The following is a 20,700-nucleotide window of genomic DNA, read 5'->3' as shown; positions in this document are numbered from 1 at the left end:
TTATGTTTATTTAATTCCACTACGAAATGGAAGGATGTGAGGATCGAACTCGTGACCTTGTGATCACTGAAGTTATGATATTATGTAAAGAATTATTTTAACACAAAACCTTAAAGTGTTGAATGAGAACTTTTTTAATTATTTATATTATTCTTTAACAAGGCTATATATTCTTAATTTAAAGGGAAACAATTTGTCGTATTACAAGAAAAACTATTTTCCATCCTACTGATAGATCGAAATGTGAGCCAATTGTTTTTTAAAAATAAAAACTGTGGTGGCATCACATCTAATTGTGTCAACAACAAAAAATGAGTTGTGTCTTGTGAAAAAAGGAAAGTTATGCCCTAATTTAAATGCTTTGACAAATAGTTTATGAAAAGAGTGTTCTTTGACATTATATGTAAGTATTTTTGTCAAATAATTATAAAAGATATTTGCATACTTATTTAAAATAATTATTTAATATATCATCATAATTATATTTTAAAAAAAAATTAGGTATTAATTTTTTCCTTTCTCTTTGTTGTTGGGACTTTTGGTAGATTGTTATACAAAACTAAACTTTTTAAAACAATTTATTTGAATTTGAGAATTTTGTGTCTTATCAAACTACAAAAGGTATTATATTTATAATAAGGAATTACACGACCAATATTTACAAATGTGGTGGTTACCTTAGCCTTACCCTGGCTAAGGGATGTTATGGTTATCTTAGTCCATGTGCCAAACATGATTCAAAATTTGGGTCATGACAACAATTTCAAGTGATTCTTTATCAAGAAAACTTAGATGTAATGAGATTAATTAATCATTAATAAAGATCACAAAATATAAGAATTTCAAACAGGACCTAACTCGACTTGGGCCTTAAGTATCTGAATAAACAAGATTACAAGAGAGAAGGGAGTCTTTACCCTTTTAATGTCACAACTAGCAAAGGAGGAACATGTGTGTTTCTTTTGTTGATAAAACTCACAATTCAAAGATTGTAAACGAAATAGATAAGGGAGCATCTTCTGGATTGTAGATAGTCTCGAATGTCTAAGACGATTGTGAATTAGGTCTGGAGTATCTATTATGGTACATGCCACTGGAGAATTAAGCACCACAAGATGGTAAAGGCCGTGTGACTCACTATCAACTCCAATCGTCCTCCCCTTACCCAGATCCTACACAAGAACATTTTTTACATAAAAGGTAACAGAAAAATGAAGAGAAATAATGAGTTGGCTGGTAGATATTAAATTAAAAGAGAAGATAGGAATATAAAGAATCGAGATTAAAAGTAAACGAGGACACGACTATGCTTGTCCAATTCCGCAAACAATTGTCTTGTACCATTAACAAGGGTAAAAGTAAACGAGGACACGACTACGCTTGTCCAATGTCACAAACAATTGACTGGTAGATATTAAATTAAAAGAGAAGCTAGGAACATAAAGAATCGAGGTTAAAAGTAAACGAGGACTTGTCTAATGCCACAGACAATTGTCTTGGTACCATCAACAAGGGTAACTTGTGGTAAATTGTCTGAATAAGTGAGAGATGTGAGAAAGTTCTTATTACTAGGGAGATTATTAGAAGCACTAGAGTCAATTATCCACGGTCCAAGAAATGATCGAGGGATATCATTGCTTGGACAAGATCAGGTGAATGTGCTGCAACCTAGGGAGTGGGCGCTGGGCTGTTGGGACAAACAGGGTTACAGAGTCTTGTTCTCCACTATTGCTTAGGTTGTTCAGTCTAACGCATTAGAGTTTGGTTGCGGTTATTGGCAATACTTGTGGCTCTATTTTGCATTGTGTATGCTCACTATAATTGGATTGGAGTCGAAGTTTATCGACTCCTACAAACGACGTCCATGTTCAATCCAAGAGGGATCATTATTAATGTTGGGTTTGAGGACCAACGACATCTACAAAGGAGATAGCTGCAAGGGGTGATAGATTAATGTACAAAAAAAAGACACTAGAAATCAAAGGGGATGGATGGTACATATGCACAATAACAATAGCACAGACTAAGATTTCATAAGTGTGTACCTATGGGATTTAACTCTTTATTTATAGAGAGTGTTTGTATGGTTTGGGGTAGGACTAAAACTTTATTTGCAATCGAATTAGGATTAACTTAATCCTTAAACTTTTACAGACTGTACGACTCGTTATTCGTTATTCGTTATGTGGATCAAAACAAAAGTGAATTCTCATTTTACCTATTTTCATTTTCATAAAACACTATCACTAAAAAAATCCACTTAATTGGAAAAATGAAGAGGAAAAAGATAAATTTTACATATCATGACAAAGCTTATATTATATTGCAAGATGCAATTGGCCTTGTATGTTGTATTATATTTCTTTCATGGCTAAAATATGTTTGATTAATGCCATTGTGAAGACGCTTATTGAGTTATAATTGATTTTATTTGGTCAACCTCTTCATGGACTAGGCATTTTGATTCATAGGATTTAATATTAAGTATTATATCTTAAATTAATACCTGTTGCAATTGAATAAATTATGCGGGAAAAAACCTTTTTATCAATTATAATTTTTAACATATTAGTAAGACATATAATCTTATACAAATTTATGAATCTCGTATTCATTGTCAGGATTTTAAAGACAATAAAAAAAAATCAATAAGAAAAAATACATTTTAACTCTTAAATTTCCCTCATGGTACATGTGTTGGTTCTAATATATTATTTTGTTGGATCACCTCATATTAATAAATAAAAGGTAAAATTATTTGAATTATCAACAAATTAAATATTTTTTATTCATCGTCAACGAATGACATATTTAAATCCCAAATCTAAGCATTGCTTCACAGTTCACGCAATTCGACCGTTGCAATCCCTTTTGCTCAAACGGTCATATTATCTTCCACCATTTTTCTTATACTTGCTCCTCACACCTTGTTCCTAACCTCTTGCATTTCCCATTTCAACATTTTTCCTTGTTCCATATAAGGGGTTTTTTGGAAACTACACAAGAAAAACCCAAGTAGAATCTCATGGAAAACATGCTCAAAACGCCACCAAAAGTCCCAGTTCAATCACAAACACCTGACCCTGAATGCAAAACACCAACTCCAGTTCAACAAAAAGTCCTGAATGATCAAAATTCTTCTAATGAATTGCGCAAATCTGTAACCCCAGATCGTCTTAGAGTTCCCAAGGCATTCAAATACCCTGAAAGGTATATATGTGTTATATATCACCATATACATGTAATCATTTCCTGAAAGTTTTATGAGGAGAACATGCAAATGACTTCATCATGTGGTTAGTGACATGAACATGTGTTGTTTTCTTGTGTTTTTCTTAGGTATACCAGTCCAACTGATTTGTTGATCTCCCCAGTAACCAAAGGGCTTCTTGCCAGAAGTAAAAAGGGTGGTGCACTATTACCACCTGGTAAAAACCAACCAAAGGTACCCATGAAAACTGTTTCTGCTATGACCTTATTGTGTATTCATTAGAGTTTGTTTTGGGTGCCCTTTAATTTTCAGTGTGATGTAACAGTGCTAGTTTATGTCAACTACTGCAGATCCCAGACATGTCCTTGCAGGATGTGGGTCCTTTTCAGAACAAGCTTCCAATGCTGGTTGATGAGAAGATCAACACAACTTGACGAATTCAATGAATCTTTGTTCAGTTATCTCTTTGTTTCCTATGTTAAAGAACTGTCTGTTGTGTAATTATTTCCTTTTTTAAGCTTATTAGGCCTTTGAAGTTTGTGAAGCTCTTGTTGTACCCCCCACCCCCCCAAATAAATAGGCTTTTGTAGCTGAAATCTGTTGTTGTGTTAAAAAGTTTTGTACTTCCAGATTCTTTTAAACCTTGGAGTAACTTATGGTAAGGATTCCAATTGGATCATTTTATTTTACCCTTCTCTTGTAGAATTTGTTGATTCTGGTTTCTTCTCAACTTTTACACAAATTTCCTAGATAATTTATTTTATTTAAGGAAAAAAAGTTTGTCCTTTTAAAGGATACAACTTTGTGTCTTTATGAGTGTTTAACACTATGTCTTATGGTAAGACATAGTTATAATATGAAAAAATTATTTTATTTCTTTTTTCTCCCCGTCGCTTTAGTCAATACAACTATTCAAATTTGTAAGGTAACCCTTTAGTTCAATACAACTGTACAAATTTTTAAGGTCTATTAATAAATTAACATGCTTGTGTTCATTACAAGAGAATGGAATGTTATAACACTAATGAAATGGTTGTTGGCAAGGCACGAATGAAATGGCTGATGGAATGACTACATATATATATATATATATATATATATATATATATATATATATATATATATATATATATATATCTATTCACTCCAAACGGACCTCATACCATTGTACAGAGCCAGCATCTCCATCAATTTCAAGTTCACAAACAGACCTCACTAGAAAAGAAACAGCATCATCAATGGTCTCATATCTTGCAAGATCAGGAGGAAGAGCCTCACCAGGCCAATTTTTCAGCCACCCTTTTAACGTGGCCTTCAATTCTTCCTCAGAAACAAACTTCTCATCCTGCCCTGGTTCTAATAGCACATAAGTTTCAGTCCTCTCATTTGCCCTTCTCCTCCTCAATGCAAAAACCTAATAGGAAAAGTGCATGATAATTGTTAGAACAAAAACAATTAATGTACTTGCATATTCTGCATGTTAACATATGTGAGCAGGCCACATACCAATATAACATTTCTTAGTAGCTTTGAACTGATAATTTTTGTTTTGACCAAATGTTCAACATATTTATTAATCATATTAATAAATATTAATGCTAAAATATATTAATAAATTTTTGTTTTCAGGACTAGGGTAGAAAATAATCAAATTAATCACAGTAATACTATTATTTTAGAAAAGATTGCATAGATAGATACATATATACCTTGGTTTTACCTCTGCAATCACCTGTAACTTGAAGCAGTCTCAGATGGATTGAAGAACTAAAATATTTAATTGGACCTGGTGATGTTATATGGATTAGTGGACTCTGAATATGGTAACTTCCTGTAGCTGTAAATGATAAGAAGGTTATTTATCTATAATTAGAGTACTTAAGAGCAGTGAAATTTATATTTGCGGCTGTTCATATATACTAATGGTTATGGATGATGAATCATAAAAATGCTCTCAAAACTTCAACTTTTTTAAACAATCATTAGCAGCAGGGCAACAATTGTTCTGTTTCAGTTGCAAACATGTCAATGGACAATTCCTGTCATAAGAGCCGATGCATGTACATATAAATAGGATACACTTAATTCATGTTCTGGGTTGCAAAAAAAAAAAGTAATGAATTTGCTATGTTGTGAACAAAGCTCAAAAGCAGAAAAGCTAACTACATGGCTTACAGTGGAGGGACCGAACTCCAACATTGCAGGGTAGAGGCTGCAAAACTCCTACCATAGCAATTATTTTATGCTATGGTTTTGGACAAATATGAGACCAAAATTATCATCCAAATAGCCTGTATCAATTACAATCACAAACTCTGGATAACTTCTTTTATTCTTAGTTCTCTAATTACCCTCAATTGTTATTATATTTTCAGCATTGCCCTTCTGTACATGAGAACCCCCCCCCCCCCCCCCCCCCCCCCCCTCTTCCTTTTCCTTTTCCCTCTTTTTTTTTCCCATTTTGGCTACTCTCTATTTTTGGCTTTTTGGTCATGTTTCTAGAACAAAAATGACGTTTATTTTAAGGATTACATGATCAACTGTATTAACTTTTTTAAAAATTCAAAAACCTACGTTAATTAATAATTATGACTAAATAAATTATAACCTTTATATTGACGAAAATCAACTGTTAAAATTTGGTTGTAGGCGAAAAGATGTTGTAAATATAACCTTCATATATATATATATATATATGAAAAAATATTTGTCATTTTAAATAACACAAAGTTATGTCATTTTTGTAAGTTTTACATTTTCTCTCCTCCATTTTTTTTATTTTTAATTTTATAAATTAGAGAAAATAACAAAACACACCAAAACGACGTAGTTTTATTAAAAATGACACAAAATTGTGTCATTTAAAATGAGAAATACTAAACTCATATATATGTATATATAGGGATAATCGGATGTCAAGTCACTTGACATAAGAATTTGTCTAGTCGGGAATCATAATTTATAAACATACAAAGGTGAATCAATAATAATAAAAGAAGATAAAGAAATATAACATCTATTTTCGATCGATTAAATAATGAAAATAAATATCCAAAACGACGTAGTTTTGGGTAACAGCACGGTCAAGTGACATGACAAATAATTAATCTATATATATAAGGATTACATGATCAACTGTACTAACTTTTTTAAAATTCAAAAACTTATATTAAATAATAATTATGATCTAATAAATTATAACTATTAGATTAACGAAAATCAACGGTTAAGATTTGATTGTAAAATGTTGTAAGTTGCTAAATATAACATTTCTCAAACCCCCTGTATATATAAATGAGTTCGTTTTTTCTACAGTCAATGTAGATAACTTATCTACATTGAGCCCAAAATGACGTCGTTTTGAGGCAGAAATCAAGGTATTTTTGTAATTATAATTTATTGGATTATAATAGTCTTTTTTATCATAATTTTTTAATTTTTTAACCTAAAACGACGTCGTTTTGGGAGCGAATGTAGATAACTTATCTACATTCACTTTAGAAACATTAAAGCTTATATAAATATAGGAAAAAATATTTCTACAGCCACTTTAGATAAGATTATATACAGCTATCCCAAAAACTACGTCGTTTTGATTAATGAAATGTGTTTTTGTAATTTTAGGTGAATTAATTAAGGGTGTTTCAGTAAAATGCATATGATAAAAAAAATAAACAAAATTACGGAAACACCCTTCATTAATTCATCTAAAATTACAGAAACAATCTTCATTAATCAAAATGACGTAGTTTTTAGGGTGGCTGTAGATAACCTTATCTAAAGTGGTTGTAGAAATATTTATCCCATATATATATATATATTGGAAATATTTTCATTATGTTACATAAGAAAAATATTATCTCCTATACTCACATTTTTCAAATGGGTCCCACAAGAATTTTTTTCTCTCACCTCCAACTTTTTTTTCTCTCTTACTTATTGTTTGAGTAGGAGATAGTACTTCTCTTATACAACATAAGAAAAGTATTACCATATATATATATATTTATTTATAGGGTCAGGATCATTTTACACCAGTGTAAGTTACACTCTCAATCTTTTCCGTTGACCCCACTTATATCTAAGGGCTCTAAATTTTTAGTAATGTGAGCCATTAGATACAAGTGGATCAATGGTCAAGATTGAGTGTAAGACTTTTAACTCTTACACCAGTGTAAGAATATCTTACCCCATATATATATATATATATATATATATATATATATATATATATATATATATAGGATAGGATCAACTTACACCAGTGTAAGAATAATAAATCTTACACCAAATCTTAACCGTTGATTTCCGTGCATCTAACGGTTGAGATTTATTGGGAATTAAAAATTAATTAATGAGTGAGACCTAATAAATCTTAACCGTTAGATGCAAAAAATCAATGGTTAAGATTTGGTGTAAGACTTATTATTTTTACACCGGTGTAAGATGATCTTGCCCCATATATATATATATATATATATATATATATATATATATATATATATATATATATATATATATATATTGTTTTATGTGATTTACATATGGTTTAATGAAAATAATATTTTTCTTTTAATATCTAACTGTCACAGTTACCTAAAATGTTTTAATTAGGCTCTAACCGTATAAGGTTCTAACGGCTACCAGAATTGGTTCAATTCTGATACATAATGATTAATCACTCTGTTACATGAACCTTCTGATTCCCGTTATCCTCTCCTTACCTTCCTTTAACAATGTCAACCCTTTCTGTGTTTCTCCATAGACAAACCCATATACCCCAAAACCCAGATTTCATCTCCTTAATTTTTCCTAACCCCGTTTCCAATTTCTCCCTCTTTTCCTCAAAATTTCATCGTAATTTTCTTTGTCATTTTCCATCTCCTGATTTCTGGTGCAAAACACCAATTTTTTTATTGAAGGATCGTTATAATCAAATTGAAGCTACTGGGTTTCCTGAATTATAATTCTGCAAATTTGAGTAAGTTTTATAAGTTTTCCCCAATATTTTATTTAATGATTTAAATAAAATAAAAAACAAGGGTTTTTGGTTACCCTTTTTTTTTTTTTTAAATCATGAAGATTATATGTTGTATGCTAATGATGCAAATGATCTCTTATTGTATAAGGATGAGCGTAATATGTTGTGGGTGTTACATGGCATATATTAACACATGGAAACTTTTCTTTTAGTGCCCAAAACATCATCAATAGATAAACTTGTTAACTCTATTATCAAAATTGTATGCTATTGCTATAATCTAATAGCTATTTTGTAACAATTGTGGTCTAAAAGTGCTTCTACTTGTCTTGCTTTTTTTGTAGAGCTTCAAAATTAATGGCTTTCTTGAGTTATGAGAATAGGAGAGACAGTGGTAAGAAATTGAAAGTGCATTTTGATCTTCCTGAAGACGATGATGATCCTATTGCTAATCAAAAACACTCAAGTTCTTCTATTTCATCAGATTCTTCAGATTCATCAGATGATGATAGCATAGATAATTTTGAAACTAAGGATGCTGGATTAGGCTCTCCAGTGTGGAGTTTTCAAAGTGGGTCCGTTACACAATCTCCTCCAATTCAGTATATGAGTCCTAATGGGTATGACCCAAATAGAATACCCTCTTCTGTGTTTTCTAGACCTGCAAGTCCTATGGAATGGAGTCTTACCTCAAACGAATCACTATTTAGCCTACACTTGGGAAACAGCAGTTTCTCAATGGATCATGCTTTTATGTTCAGATCTGGGGAATTATTGCCCATGCCTCCAGCACTGCCACCTGCTCAAGAGGTAACAACTAATGACAAAAAAGTGTACAAGGAGAGACACTCTGTGTCATCAGATTCATCAGATAAAGCTTCAGACTTGGTTGAGGAGGATGACCATAAAAAGACATCAGATGAAACTGCAGATGGTTTAGTTGTGAAGGATGACCGTAATCATGAAACTGAAGATTTAGCTGTGCAGGATGATTGTGAAAAAACATCAAATGAAACTGAAGATTTAGTTGAGAAGGATGACCAAAGAAAAACAGAAACATCAACAGCAGTTGAGACAACTGTGTTGGACAAAACTCCAGATGATGATCATAGTAAAGAAACAATAAATGTCCCTAGAGAGGAATCCAAGAATTATGCCAGCGTCTCATACCGTTCAATTGAGAGTGATATAAGCACCCGTTCATTTCAATTTCCTATGTGAGTTCCATCATATCTTTGCTTATATATGATTGTTTTATCATTATGCCATAACTTCTCTAAGGAGACTCTAGAGTCTAGATATATTGAATGCAAACCAACAAGACTGAGAATATGTTTTTTCACACACACAAACCTCACCAATAAGTAGCATAGCTATGTCTCAAAAGCTGTTCTGAAATATGATTGAAATCAATTAGATATTCTTCTTTGGTGGAATCTGAGTTAAGCAAAAGTAGTATCATTTGCAGACTAGTTCTTCTAACCTCTTAAAAGTTTGCTAATAACACGTACAACCCAATATAGATGACCAATGCATTAATGTTACAATTTAGGAGGTATGAAATGTACTTTGTTTGCAAATAACTCAAACTATGATAACTTAAAGTTTAATAATATCTTACTATAAAAATTTACCATCACTAATTTAGGTGGCATAATATTTAACAGAAATCAGATGTGCAAGACTACTTATTTGTTACTTCATGTTATGCCTAGCTTCTCAATGTTTAGTTTCAGGCAATGTTTTTAAGCAGTTGATTATATAGTGCTGCATTTTCTTTGGATGGCTAATCATACATATCGTAAATCTCAGCCATGAAATTAAATTTTGGTATCCACTTAACGTGAAAAGAAAAATTTTCGTACTCCTTGAATAATTTGATTCTTTTAATATCCTGCTATTAACCATCATTTCCTTCTTGATTTCTTTCAGATTGACCGCTGATGGAGGAAGAACTAGTTTTGCAACAGTAGAGTCAGTAAAGCAAGATAAAATTGAACAGCAGCAGCCAGAGAAGCCATTGCCACCTCCTAATCCTGAAACTGAAACTGCAAAAAGTCAAGGTGGTAGAAATTGGTGTTTTTGCTTTCCTTGTTGGTCACCATGTTTTTGAGAAAGGTCTTCAAATGATGTTGAAACGGCAATAATTATTTGACTTTGCCCCTTTTAGAATGCCAACCTAATCAAATATGGACATACAATGGGTCCTCATAGTTACATGGAAATTATTTCAGAGTTGTGTATCTTCCATAAAATGCAAGAGGAAAAGGAAGATCTAGCTTGGAACACTAAGCTTCCAGGTGCAGCTTTGGTGTAAATGGTTGAGAAGTAAATGATTTTAATGTTAAGATGATGGAGGGTGAAGATCGAGTGATAACAGTTTACTAATTTAATACTACTCATGTGTATATGCATATCTATCAGATGACAGAGATGGATTTGTATTTCACTTCGTAAGGTTTTGCATAATGAGAATCATCTGACATAATGATAGTGTAATACGAGCCAGATTAGGCACAATGAAAGTACTAGTGATGAGATTGGCAATATTATTAGTTGGTGGATTCTGATGCTAAGTTTATGTCATAGATTTTATTATTTGGTGTGAACTTTTAAATTCCTACACCTCACCCCAACACAATTCGAACATAATGTGAAATTTTCATATTCATGTTCATGTCGAATTAATATCGACATGAAAATGACATTTGAAAAAAATCGTAGATTATTTGTGTGTGTGATATTTGTGTTTGTGTAATCCAACAACATGACCTGAAATTTTAGACTCAAATAGTTACATATTTACCTCTACTTTTATTTATGAATTTTGAAGTTATTCAAGTGTACATATTTTTTATAATTTTATGTTATTTATTCATGTAATTTGAACTTGGCAGATTATTTATATCATGTCAATATGTAAAATAAAATGACCATGTTAGTGTTAATAATTTTATTTTATTTTTAAATATTCTAATCGGTTCATTGCTTCGAGTGTTAATAATTTTGATATGAATTTAGCGAAATTATTACTATCATTTACTCAATGGGACGAGTCAATCAAAACTAGATAGAAAGTGTGATGTGTGCAGAAGATAAAGAAAAAGAAATTAATTAAAATGTTACATTTTAATGAAAAGAATATATGTTCCTGGAACATTAAAAGTTCTCTTCGGAATCAAAAACATGTCATGCCTACTTGAATTGCTACTAGCATTGAGTTTGCAGGTTTTCTTTCCAACTCTTTTTTTTTCCAACTTAATCCTTGGAAGATGGTAAAATGAATTAAGAGGTGTTTGGTAAAGAAAAAAAAATTTATCACGGAAATACAATTATTAAGAATATGGTGGAAAGTCAGTTTAGTAGGAAAGTTAAAAAAAAAAAAAAAATTGTTTGGTAGACTAAAAAAGTTAAAAACGAGAAATATAATTTTGTTTTCTAAATCTATATTTGATTGAAGATAAAATATTGACGAAAAGTGAAATGATAAATTTTTTCAATTTTATACATAAACTAAATTTGTTATACAAATTTCAATGATAGGCAAATTTTTTAAAACATCCTACCAAACTTTTCCAAGTCATCTTAAGGAAAGTGTTAATTACTACATGATTTGAAGCATTTAGCGCGGGTAAGAGAACAGGTCAATATTTGTTATAACACTCCTAGAACGGTCAACACTCAACATCATCGACAGAGTTTATCGATGGGCAAACTCCCGTCAAAAATATAGACTGAAACACTAACCAATTCAAGATTAAAAGGACTAATGACCGCTTTATTGACGGAATATTCTGTCAGAGATATTTCTGTCCGTAATTCTGTCAATATACGGTAATAATTAAGGGTTTTATATTTCTTATTCAACATGAGAATTGAATTCTCATGTTGTAGAGACAAAAAGCATGTGGGACCCGTATGATAGAAAAAATTATGTGTAGGACCCATGTTGGCACGGAAATCGAAAGATGTGTAGGAAAATTCAAAATCTCATGTTAAATAAGAATTATAAAATCCAATAATTAAACACACCGTTTTGTTAAATGGCTTTCCAACGATATAAAGAGACGGATTGTAATATTTTGTGATAAGATAAGAATGTTTTGACCCAAAGAAATGATTTTATTAGGATCTTTTTGAATGAGGTGGCAACCTGTCTTAAGTTTTTAATAAAATCTCAGATTAAAATTGAATAAAGTGTGTTAGTCACTTGTGAAAAACAGGGGTAGGTGAGAAATGGTCACATGCAATGGTGACGTTTGTAATACGTAACTTATTTCATAAAATCTTTTCTATACAAATAGCAGTGCTCGTGATTCAAACATCACTTAAAGCAGGGATTTGAGTTTCATGTATAGCACTGAATAGGCATAGCCATGTTAGTGATTGGAAATTTTTTTTTTATTATTTTTTTTTTGTCTTCCTTAGTTATAGAGTATATCGGCCAAGACTTTCAGTTATCAAATTTTTTGGAGACATATTTTCTTATCTTCAACTCTTGCTCTATATTTAAGTTTTAAAATGTAAATTAAGGGAAGATGTTTGAATTGTTGTGTTGGGGAAATTATGTATGTTTCGTTCTCAAAGAGATAGTGATATAGATCAATATGGTAAGAGTCATCGAAAATATTCCTAAGTCAAGAGAAAAGGAAATGGTGTTTAATGGTACGGTGACTCTGAGAGCATTTTGGTAAAGAAACAACATATATCATTGTGTAGAAGATATCTCTTCAATATCTGAAGTTATAGGTGAAAAAGATTTTAAAATCTCACTATGAAGAGCAGTAACCCCTGAAATAGATATTAGTGGCCAATTATGTGGTTGGTCAAGAAAAATCTTGTATTATGGAAAAATTTAACTGACAAATAAAAGGTAAAAGTCAGTGTTTCTGAAGTAATTTTCAATAGTTTGCTCCTCCAAAATTTCCTTTCTAGTTTTTGCCAATGGTTGTATTGTAAAGAGTTGCAACTTGCAAGTTAACCAAAATGAGAATAACATCAAAAACAATGAAATGAGATTGTTGCCACTTGATTAGAAACAAGGCATAGTTAGAAACTCATGATATTGATTTTGATACTAGCATCAAGCTCTATATATGCAGGAGTTAAATCCTCTAGTTATTCTGTCTTCTCATTTTTATCCAACAATTATAGGATTAACTTAGCAAGTCTCATTTTATAGTTCAATCCTAAAAATTCAATAATCAATCTCAAATCAACCCTAGCCTTACATTTGATTTGTTGACTACGTGTGGTCCCTACCCATCCTACCTGTAATGTCAGTGGACCCCATCACCCTCCAATCCCAATTCCCAAACTACACGAAACTCTACCTTACGGAGAAAATTGAAAAAAAATCATTTTTATTATTTAAAAACCAAAAAAAAAAAAAAAAGAAGAAGAAAAACGCGTTTTGCGAAAAGTACAGAGACTTGAGTGTTGTTCTTCCTTGTTCTTCGTCTCTCTGTCTACCTTTCCCCTCAATTTTCGGATTAGGGTTTTCAGAAAAACCCTTTTTCTCTCTTCAACTTCAGTGGAAAAAAAAGGGGGAAGAAGTGTTTCAATTCGTTTTGGTTCTGTATGAGATGTTTCGTTCTTCTCCATCTTATCCTTTTTCCTTTACTCGATTCTACTTCCTCTTCTGCGTACTCCTTCTCCTCTTCGCATCTCGAAACGACGCCGTTTCGTCCGATTCGGACAAATCAGTGCTCCTTCGCCTGAAAAGCTCACTCTCCGACCCCTCCGGTCTGCTATCCACGTGGAATGCCGGCGCCGGCGGTGATTCCGACCACTGTTTCTGGTTCGGCGTCCTCTGCGACTCGAGCTCGCGCGTCGTCGCGCTCAACATCACCGGAAACGGCGCCGCCGCTGCCGGCGGAGGTAAACGAAACTCTCACCCGTGCTCCGATTTTGCTCAGTTTCCGCTTTATGGGTTTGGAATTAGGAGGAGCTGTGAGGGTAGTAATGGTTCTTTGTTTGGGAAGGTTTCGCCTTTGATCAGTGAGCTTTCTGAGCTTAGGGTTCTTTCCCTTCCCTTCAATGGGTTGGAGGGTGAAGTTCCTGATGAAATTTGGCGTATGGAAAACTTAGAGGTTATTGATCTAGAGGGGAATTTGATAACCGGGTATCTTCCTTTTCGGGTTAGTGGTTTGAGGAATTTGCGGGTTCTGAATCTCGGGTTCAATAGGATTGTTGGGGAGATACCAAGTTCAATTTTTGCATCTCTTGAGAGTTTGGAGGTTTTGAATTTAGCTGCCAATGAATTGAATGGTTCTGTTCCTGGTTTTGTTGGAAAGCTGAGGGGGGTGTATTTGTTGTTTAATCAGCTTGGAGGGGTTATCCCACCAGAGATTGGGGACAATTGTGGGAAACTTGAGCATTTGGATTTATCTGGTAATTTATTAGTTCAAGGGATTCCGGCGAGTTTGGGTAATTGTAGTCGGTTGCGGACGCTTTTGCTGTATTCTAATCTGTTGGAAGATGTTGTTCCGGCTGAATTTGGCAATCTTAAGAACCTTGAGGTGTTGGATGTTTCGAGGAACACTCTCAGTGGTTCTGTGCCCCGAGAGCTTGGGAATTGTACGGAGTTGTCTGTTCTTGTGCTGTCGAATCTTTTCAATCCACTCGGAGATGGAGATGTTGCTGGTGCTTCGGTGGGGAAACTGATTTCTGTAAATGATGAGTTGAACTATTTTGAAGGTGCAATGCCTGCAGAAATTATGGCGCTTCCAAAGCTGAGAATATTGTGGGCTCCTATGGTAAACCTGGAAGGCAGTTTTCCAGGCAGTTGGGGTGGTTGTGATAACTTGGAGATGATCAATTTGGCTCAAAATTTTTTCAGTGGGGAGTTTCCAAACCAGCTGAGTATTTGCAAGAAGCTGCATTTTCTTGATTTAAGCTCAAACAACCTTACTGGCGAGCTTTCTGAAGAACTTCATGTTCCCTGTATGACTCTGTTTGATGTTAGTGGGAACATCTTATCTGGTTCAATTCCTGATTTCTCCAATAGTAACGTTTGTCTCCCTGTTACTTTATGGAATGGAAATTTGTTTGATGCTGACAACATGTCCCCTCCATATGCATCCTTTTTTTCATCAAAGGTTCGTGAGAGAACCCTTTTACCATCACTGAGGGGAGTTGGTCTTTCAGCTTTTCACAACTTTGGGCAAAACAACTTTACTGGCATTCAGTCATTGCCAATAGCACGTGACAGGCTCGGGAAGGCAACTGATTACGCTTTTCTTGTTGGAGAAAACAATCTTACGGGACCATTTCCTACGTATCTATTTGAGAAATGTGATGGATTAGATGCATTGCTTTTAAATGTCAGTTATAATAGGTTATCTGGTCAGATTCCTTCCGATTTTGGTGGAATGTGCAGATCATTAAAATTTCTGGATGCATCTGGAAATCTGTTTGCAGGACCAATTCCCCTTGCCTTCGGGAATTCGGTCTCTCTTGTTGCTCTGAACCTCAGTAGGAATCAGTTACAAGGTCAGATTCCCACCAGCCTTGGGCAGATGAAGGATCTGAAGCTTCTTTCTTTGGCTGGTAATGAGTTAAATGGCTCAATTCCTACCAGCCTGGGGCAGTTGCACTCTTTAGAAGTCTTGGATCTTTCTTCGAACTTCCTTACTGGTGAGATTCCAAAGGATATTGAGAACATGAGAAATCTGACCGATGTTTTACTCAATAACAACCTCCTTTCTGGACCTGTTCCTGCTGGTTTGGCAAATGTCAGTACGCTCTCAGCATTTAATGTGTCTTTCAATAACTTATCTGGATCCTTGCCATCACATAGTAACTTGATTAAATGCAGCAGTGCTGTTGGGAATCCATATCTAAGTTCCTGCCGCGGGTTATCTCTAACTGTGCCAACAGCCAATCAACCAGGGCAGGTTGTTGATGGTTCTAATATTGTTGCACCACCACAAGCTACTGACCAAAAGAGTGGGAATAGCTTCAGTTCTATTGAAATAGCATCTATAACTTCTGCTTCGGCCATTGTTTCTGTTCTTATTGCCCTGATTGTTCTATTCTTTTACACACGGAAGTGGAATCCAAAGTCCAGGGTTGTTGGTTCTGCGAGAAAAGAAGTTGAATTGTTTGCTGATATTGGGGTCCAAATAACATTTGAAAGTGTTGTCCATGCCACGGGAAATTTCAATGCAAGCAACTGTATTGGGAATGGAGGATTTGGGGCAACCTATAAGGCAGAGATATCGCCAGGAAACTTAGTGGCAGTCAAACGTCTGGCAGTAGGACGTTTCCAAGGTGTTCAACAATTCAATGCAGAGATTAAGACCCTTGGAAGGCTTCATCATCCAAACCTTGTCACTCTGATTGGTTTTCATGCTTCTGAGACAGAGATGTTTCTTGTATACAATTATTTGCCAGGTGGTAATCTGGAGAAGTTCATCCAGGAGAGATCCACAAGGGCTGTGGATTGGAGAATTCTTCACAAGATTGCATTGGACATAGCCCGTGCACTGGCCTATCTGCATGATCAGTGTGTACCTCGTGTTCTTCATCGCGATGTCAAGCCCAGCAATATCTTGCTGGATGATGATTTTAATGCTTATCTATCTGACTTTGGATTGGCTAGACTTCTGGGAACTTCGGAGACCCATGCTACCACTGGTGTGGCAGGAACATTTGGATATGTTGCTCCTGAATATGCCATGACTTGTCGTGTTTCTGATAAGGCTGATGTGTATAGCTATGGTGTGGTGCTTCTAGAGTTGCTCTCAGACAAGAAGGCATTGGACCCTTCATTTTCTTCTTATGGGAATGGTTTCAACATAGTTGCATGGGCATGGATGCTACTGAGACAAGGCAGGGCAAAGGAGTTCTTCACTGCTGGGTTATGGGATGCAGGACCAGGAGATGATTTGGTAGAGGTGCTACGCTTAGCAGTTGTGTGTACTGTTGATTCTCTCTCTACCAGACCTACAATGAAACATGTTGTAAGAAGGCTTAAGCAACTTCAACCCCCATCATGCTAGCCCCTTGTGAGGCTTTGATCCTTTGACATTAATCCTAGAAATATTCCCACTTGTAATTTGTAATTTGTGATTTAGCATTATTGGGTCCATGTTTTTGTATTTGCATTAGGCTGAGTTCCCAAATTGTACTTAAATCGCCTTGTACATTTTAATATAGTTGTGCCCCCAATTTTCCACGCTCTTTTCTAGATTAGGCTAGGGGACTTGTTGAGATTCTGCATAAGAATGCAGATATTTGATTTCCATGCCGTATACTTCTTCTGTTCCATATTATTTGTTCAATAAAATTATAGAATAGAATCGGTTTCTTGATTTCATGTCTATTTGTTCAATCAATAATATTATAGAATAGAATCGGTTTCTTGATTAGGCGAGTGTTTTATATTTCGTTCTTGTCTACCGCATAACAGAATGAGTGGAGTAGGAAGTTTCAAAACTGGAGCTTGTGGCTATGATTCAACCATCGAGGCGTCAATGAAAAGTTGAAAACTTATCTTGTAATCAGATCTATCAAACAAAATCCAAAATTAAATTTAAACATTTTTATAATACTGAATCATGTAGTTTTTATTAAAAGAAATAAACTTATGATATTTGAATTATATATATATATATATATATATATATATATATATATATATAATCCATAAAAATTGGTAATATTGTCGATAACTTTAAATATACCAATTTTAAGTGCTCCTTATTTTAAACTTTCATATTCAACTTAGTTCTAATTTAAAAATTCCAGCTCATTTTTTTTTGAGCTAAAAACATACTCAAAATTATGAGAACTAAAATCAACAAAACTAAAGAAAACACCAACAAAGTGGTGCAGAGAAAATGTAAAATAATTCTAACAAGTGCCACTGTCCTCTCCTACCTTTAATCCTCCCATAATATCTATGATTTCCACACCCAGATTAGTAGTGCCGTGGGTTTTAAGAGTGAACAAAGGAGATCAATTTTTTATCCTTGTGTAGTACATTCTAAACCCATTTAAATTATAATACATTATCTAAAAACAAAAATATATTATAATACATTGAGTCATTGACTCACCTAACGACATTTACACGTATTTTCTTGGCAACTTCTTCATATGCCAAGTCTATTTTTTATAATTTAAGTGGGTATAGAATGTACTACATGAGAACAATATACTTCAGTTGGTGCACCTCATCACTGCCACCATCATGTTTATCAAACTCAGCTGGAGTGAGAAAACTGTTGTGACAAAAACACAGTACACTCACTTCCTCAGCTTTCCAATATCTGTGCAAGAAACCTTCTATCCTTCTTCCACCCCTTTGGTAGACACATAAGGCATGTCCTCTGACATTTACCTACTTGCATGCCAGCTCATTTTCACTTTTCTAATTATCTGCTAACCTTCCTTTAAAATGAGTAGAAATCAATAATGAATCTATTCCCCATGATTCAAGAATTTACTATAAGTAAATATAAGAACGAAGCATTGTTTATAAGCCTGGTGTGATATGGTATGTGGTAAAAACATCAAAAGTTCAAAACTCTCGTTCACTTGATGTAACACCCTTCCAATTATCTTTGCCAGCTTCAACAAGTTTCTTTATTTTGTTGGTTTTTGCAGGAAAGAAGAATTAAAAAAAGGATAATACTGTTATGGACCTGACAAAGGCCTACATTTTAGAAGGCTCAAATAAGGCTAACAGCTAAGAGGGAATTAAGGAAACATTCTTTAATTATGCTAATCCTACTACGGCAGCAAAAGATCAACAATTGGACCCCCAATGCTCCTGAGAGGCCCAAAAGTCCACTCCTGCCAGGTAACCCATCTATAAATAAGGGGTTAACCAATAAGGTACACACTCTCTAAACTCTCTCTCTTAGCTTGTCACTGTGCACACACCCCACGCCTTGACTATGTCGTATATATTATTGTGCACAGTGATCCGCTGATCTCTAGGGTACCTCTCCTATAGGTACCTGAGGGAGGGCAAACAGATCCTATATTAACATACCAATCTATGATTGGACATATCGATCTATCAGATCGTAAGATTGGCGCCGTCTGTGGGGATCCACCTTTTTAATATTTCATATCGATATCTGATAAAAGGATTCACCTTTTTAATATTTTATATCGATATCTGATAAAATTAATCAAAGATTTGTCTTAATCGGCATAATGTATTTAATACAGCCTTTGATTAAAACCTTATTAAATTGAATGCTTTGGGAGTAATTTGTGGACAAATCAAATATTTGTCTTGATTGGCATAATGTATTTAATACAGCCTTTAGTATATATATATATATATATATACACGTGGCTTTATGATAGATGCTCAATCAAATCTGATAACATGAAATACGGTCAACTAATATTAATTATTGATTGATGCTGATCAACTATTAATTGTTGATAACAATTATTATCTGATTACACACAGATAATTATTGATTGAAGCAAAATTATTGCTAATAGCCTACTTCATGCTTTACTATGTTGCATTTTTGCAAAGAATAATCAAATAGGTGGTGTAGAGATTCCCTCTAAAAAAAGGAAGGAGATCCAAATCCACTCAAATAAAGAAGGAAATCCACCTAGATGAACGCAAGACTTGGGCTAAAGAAGCCAAACTGAAAGAAGAGCCGAGGCACAAGAAGCCGGGCTCGAGAAAATGAAAAGACCACGGCAAATGAAGCCGAAGCATTCCGATCACAGCATCAGGATCCGAGATAAAGAATAAAGACTGGATTGGAGAGATGGGATCTTGGCAAAAAGATCACACCCCAATCTGAAATATAAATATGAAGACGGATTGCAATCCTTACAACAGGATGGCACTTAAATCCGAGATAAAGACCGGCCCTCCGGGATATAAATGGTTTATTAAATAAAGACCGGCCCTCCGGGATATAAATGGTTAATTAAACGAAAGATCTGAGATGCAAATCGGAGGTAAAATGGAGATGGATATGGCGAGATCCAATCCAATCCAAGTCGAAGGCGGATATGGCGAGATCCAATCCGGTGAGAGAGATAAAGATCTGATATGCAAATCGGAGGTAAAATGGAGATGGATATGGCGAGATCCAATCCAATCCAAGTCGAAGGCGGATATGGCGAGATCCAATCCAATCCAAGTCGAAGGTGAATATGGCGAGATCCAATCCAGGAGAGAGATAAAGATCCGATATGCAAATCGGAGGTAAAATGGAGATGGATATGGCGAGATCCAATCCAATCCAAGTCGAAGGCGGATATGGCGAGATCCAATCCGAGACAGAGATAAAGATCCGAGATGCAAATCGGAGGTAAAATGGAGATGGATATGGCGAGATCCAATCCAATCCAAGTCGAAGGCGGATATGGCGAGATCCAATCCGGGAGAGAGATAAAGATCTGATATGCAAATCGGAGGTAAAATGGAGATGGTTATGGCGAGATCCAATCCAATCCAAGCTGAAGGCGGATATGGCGAGATCCAATCCAAGATAGACATAAAGATTCGAGATAT

General features: G+C 34.4%; 4 protein-coding genes across 5 annotated transcripts; 3 read left to right on the top strand and 1 right to left on the bottom strand.

The window, feature by feature from the left end:
- Positions 1-953: 953 nt before the first annotated feature.
- On the bottom strand, positions 954-5,456 carry LOC133309729 (protein CHLORORESPIRATORY REDUCTION 7, chloroplastic). Its single transcript, XM_061510530.1, has 4 exons — positions 5,387-5,456; positions 4,921-5,048; positions 4,375-4,625; positions 954-1,172 (listed from the first exon to the last, which is right to left on the bottom strand). The coding sequence occupies exons 1-4, from the start codon at positions 5,439-5,441 to the stop codon at positions 1,079-1,081; spliced, it is 528 nt and encodes a 175-aa protein (XP_061366514.1). The 5' UTR covers positions 5,442-5,456; the 3' UTR covers positions 954-1,078.
- Positions 2,809-3,774, top strand: LOC133309731 (uncharacterized). The gene is made up of 3 exons (XM_061510531.1): positions 2,809-3,210; positions 3,340-3,445; positions 3,562-3,774. The coding sequence occupies exons 1-3, from the start codon at positions 3,026-3,028 to the stop codon at positions 3,643-3,645; spliced, it is 375 nt and encodes a 124-aa protein (XP_061366515.1). The 5' UTR covers positions 2,809-3,025; the 3' UTR covers positions 3,646-3,774.
- Positions 5,457-8,549: 3,093 nt separating the features above from the next.
- Positions 8,550-10,509, top strand: LOC133309723 (uncharacterized). Its single transcript, XM_061510521.1, has 3 exons — positions 8,550-9,409; positions 10,125-10,255; positions 10,427-10,509. Exons 1-3 carry the CDS (start codon positions 8,550-8,552, stop codon positions 10,507-10,509), a joined length of 1,074 nt encoding a protein of 357 aa, XP_061366505.1.
- A 3,107-nt stretch (positions 10,510-13,616) lies between these two features.
- Positions 13,617-17,495, top strand: LOC133309726 (LRR receptor-like serine/threonine-protein kinase RPK2). Of its 2 annotated transcripts, XM_061510525.1 has the most exons (3): positions 13,617-14,091; positions 14,137-14,356; positions 16,091-17,495. In XM_061510525.1, the coding sequence occupies exons 1-3, from the start codon at positions 13,778-13,780 to the stop codon at positions 17,195-17,197; spliced, it is 1,641 nt and encodes a 546-aa protein (XP_061366509.1). In that variant the 5' UTR covers positions 13,617-13,777; the 3' UTR covers positions 17,198-17,495. The 2 variants fall into 2 exon arrangements, with proteins under 2 accessions (XP_061366509.1, XP_061366508.1); XM_061510524.1 differs by having other exon boundaries at positions 13,617-17,495.
- The last annotated feature ends 3,205 nt before the right edge of the window (positions 17,496-20,700 follow it).

Source organism: Gastrolobium bilobum, unplaced genomic scaffold, assembly GCF_033153095.1.
Source record: "Gastrolobium bilobum isolate Gb01-03AN ecotype WA unplaced genomic scaffold, APGP_CSIRO_Gbil_v1 utg4635, whole genome shotgun sequence".
NCBI classification, from domain to species: domain Eukaryota; kingdom Viridiplantae; phylum Streptophyta; class Magnoliopsida; order Fabales; family Fabaceae; genus Gastrolobium; species Gastrolobium bilobum.
This window is presented reverse-complemented; position numbering and strand designations above follow the sequence as displayed.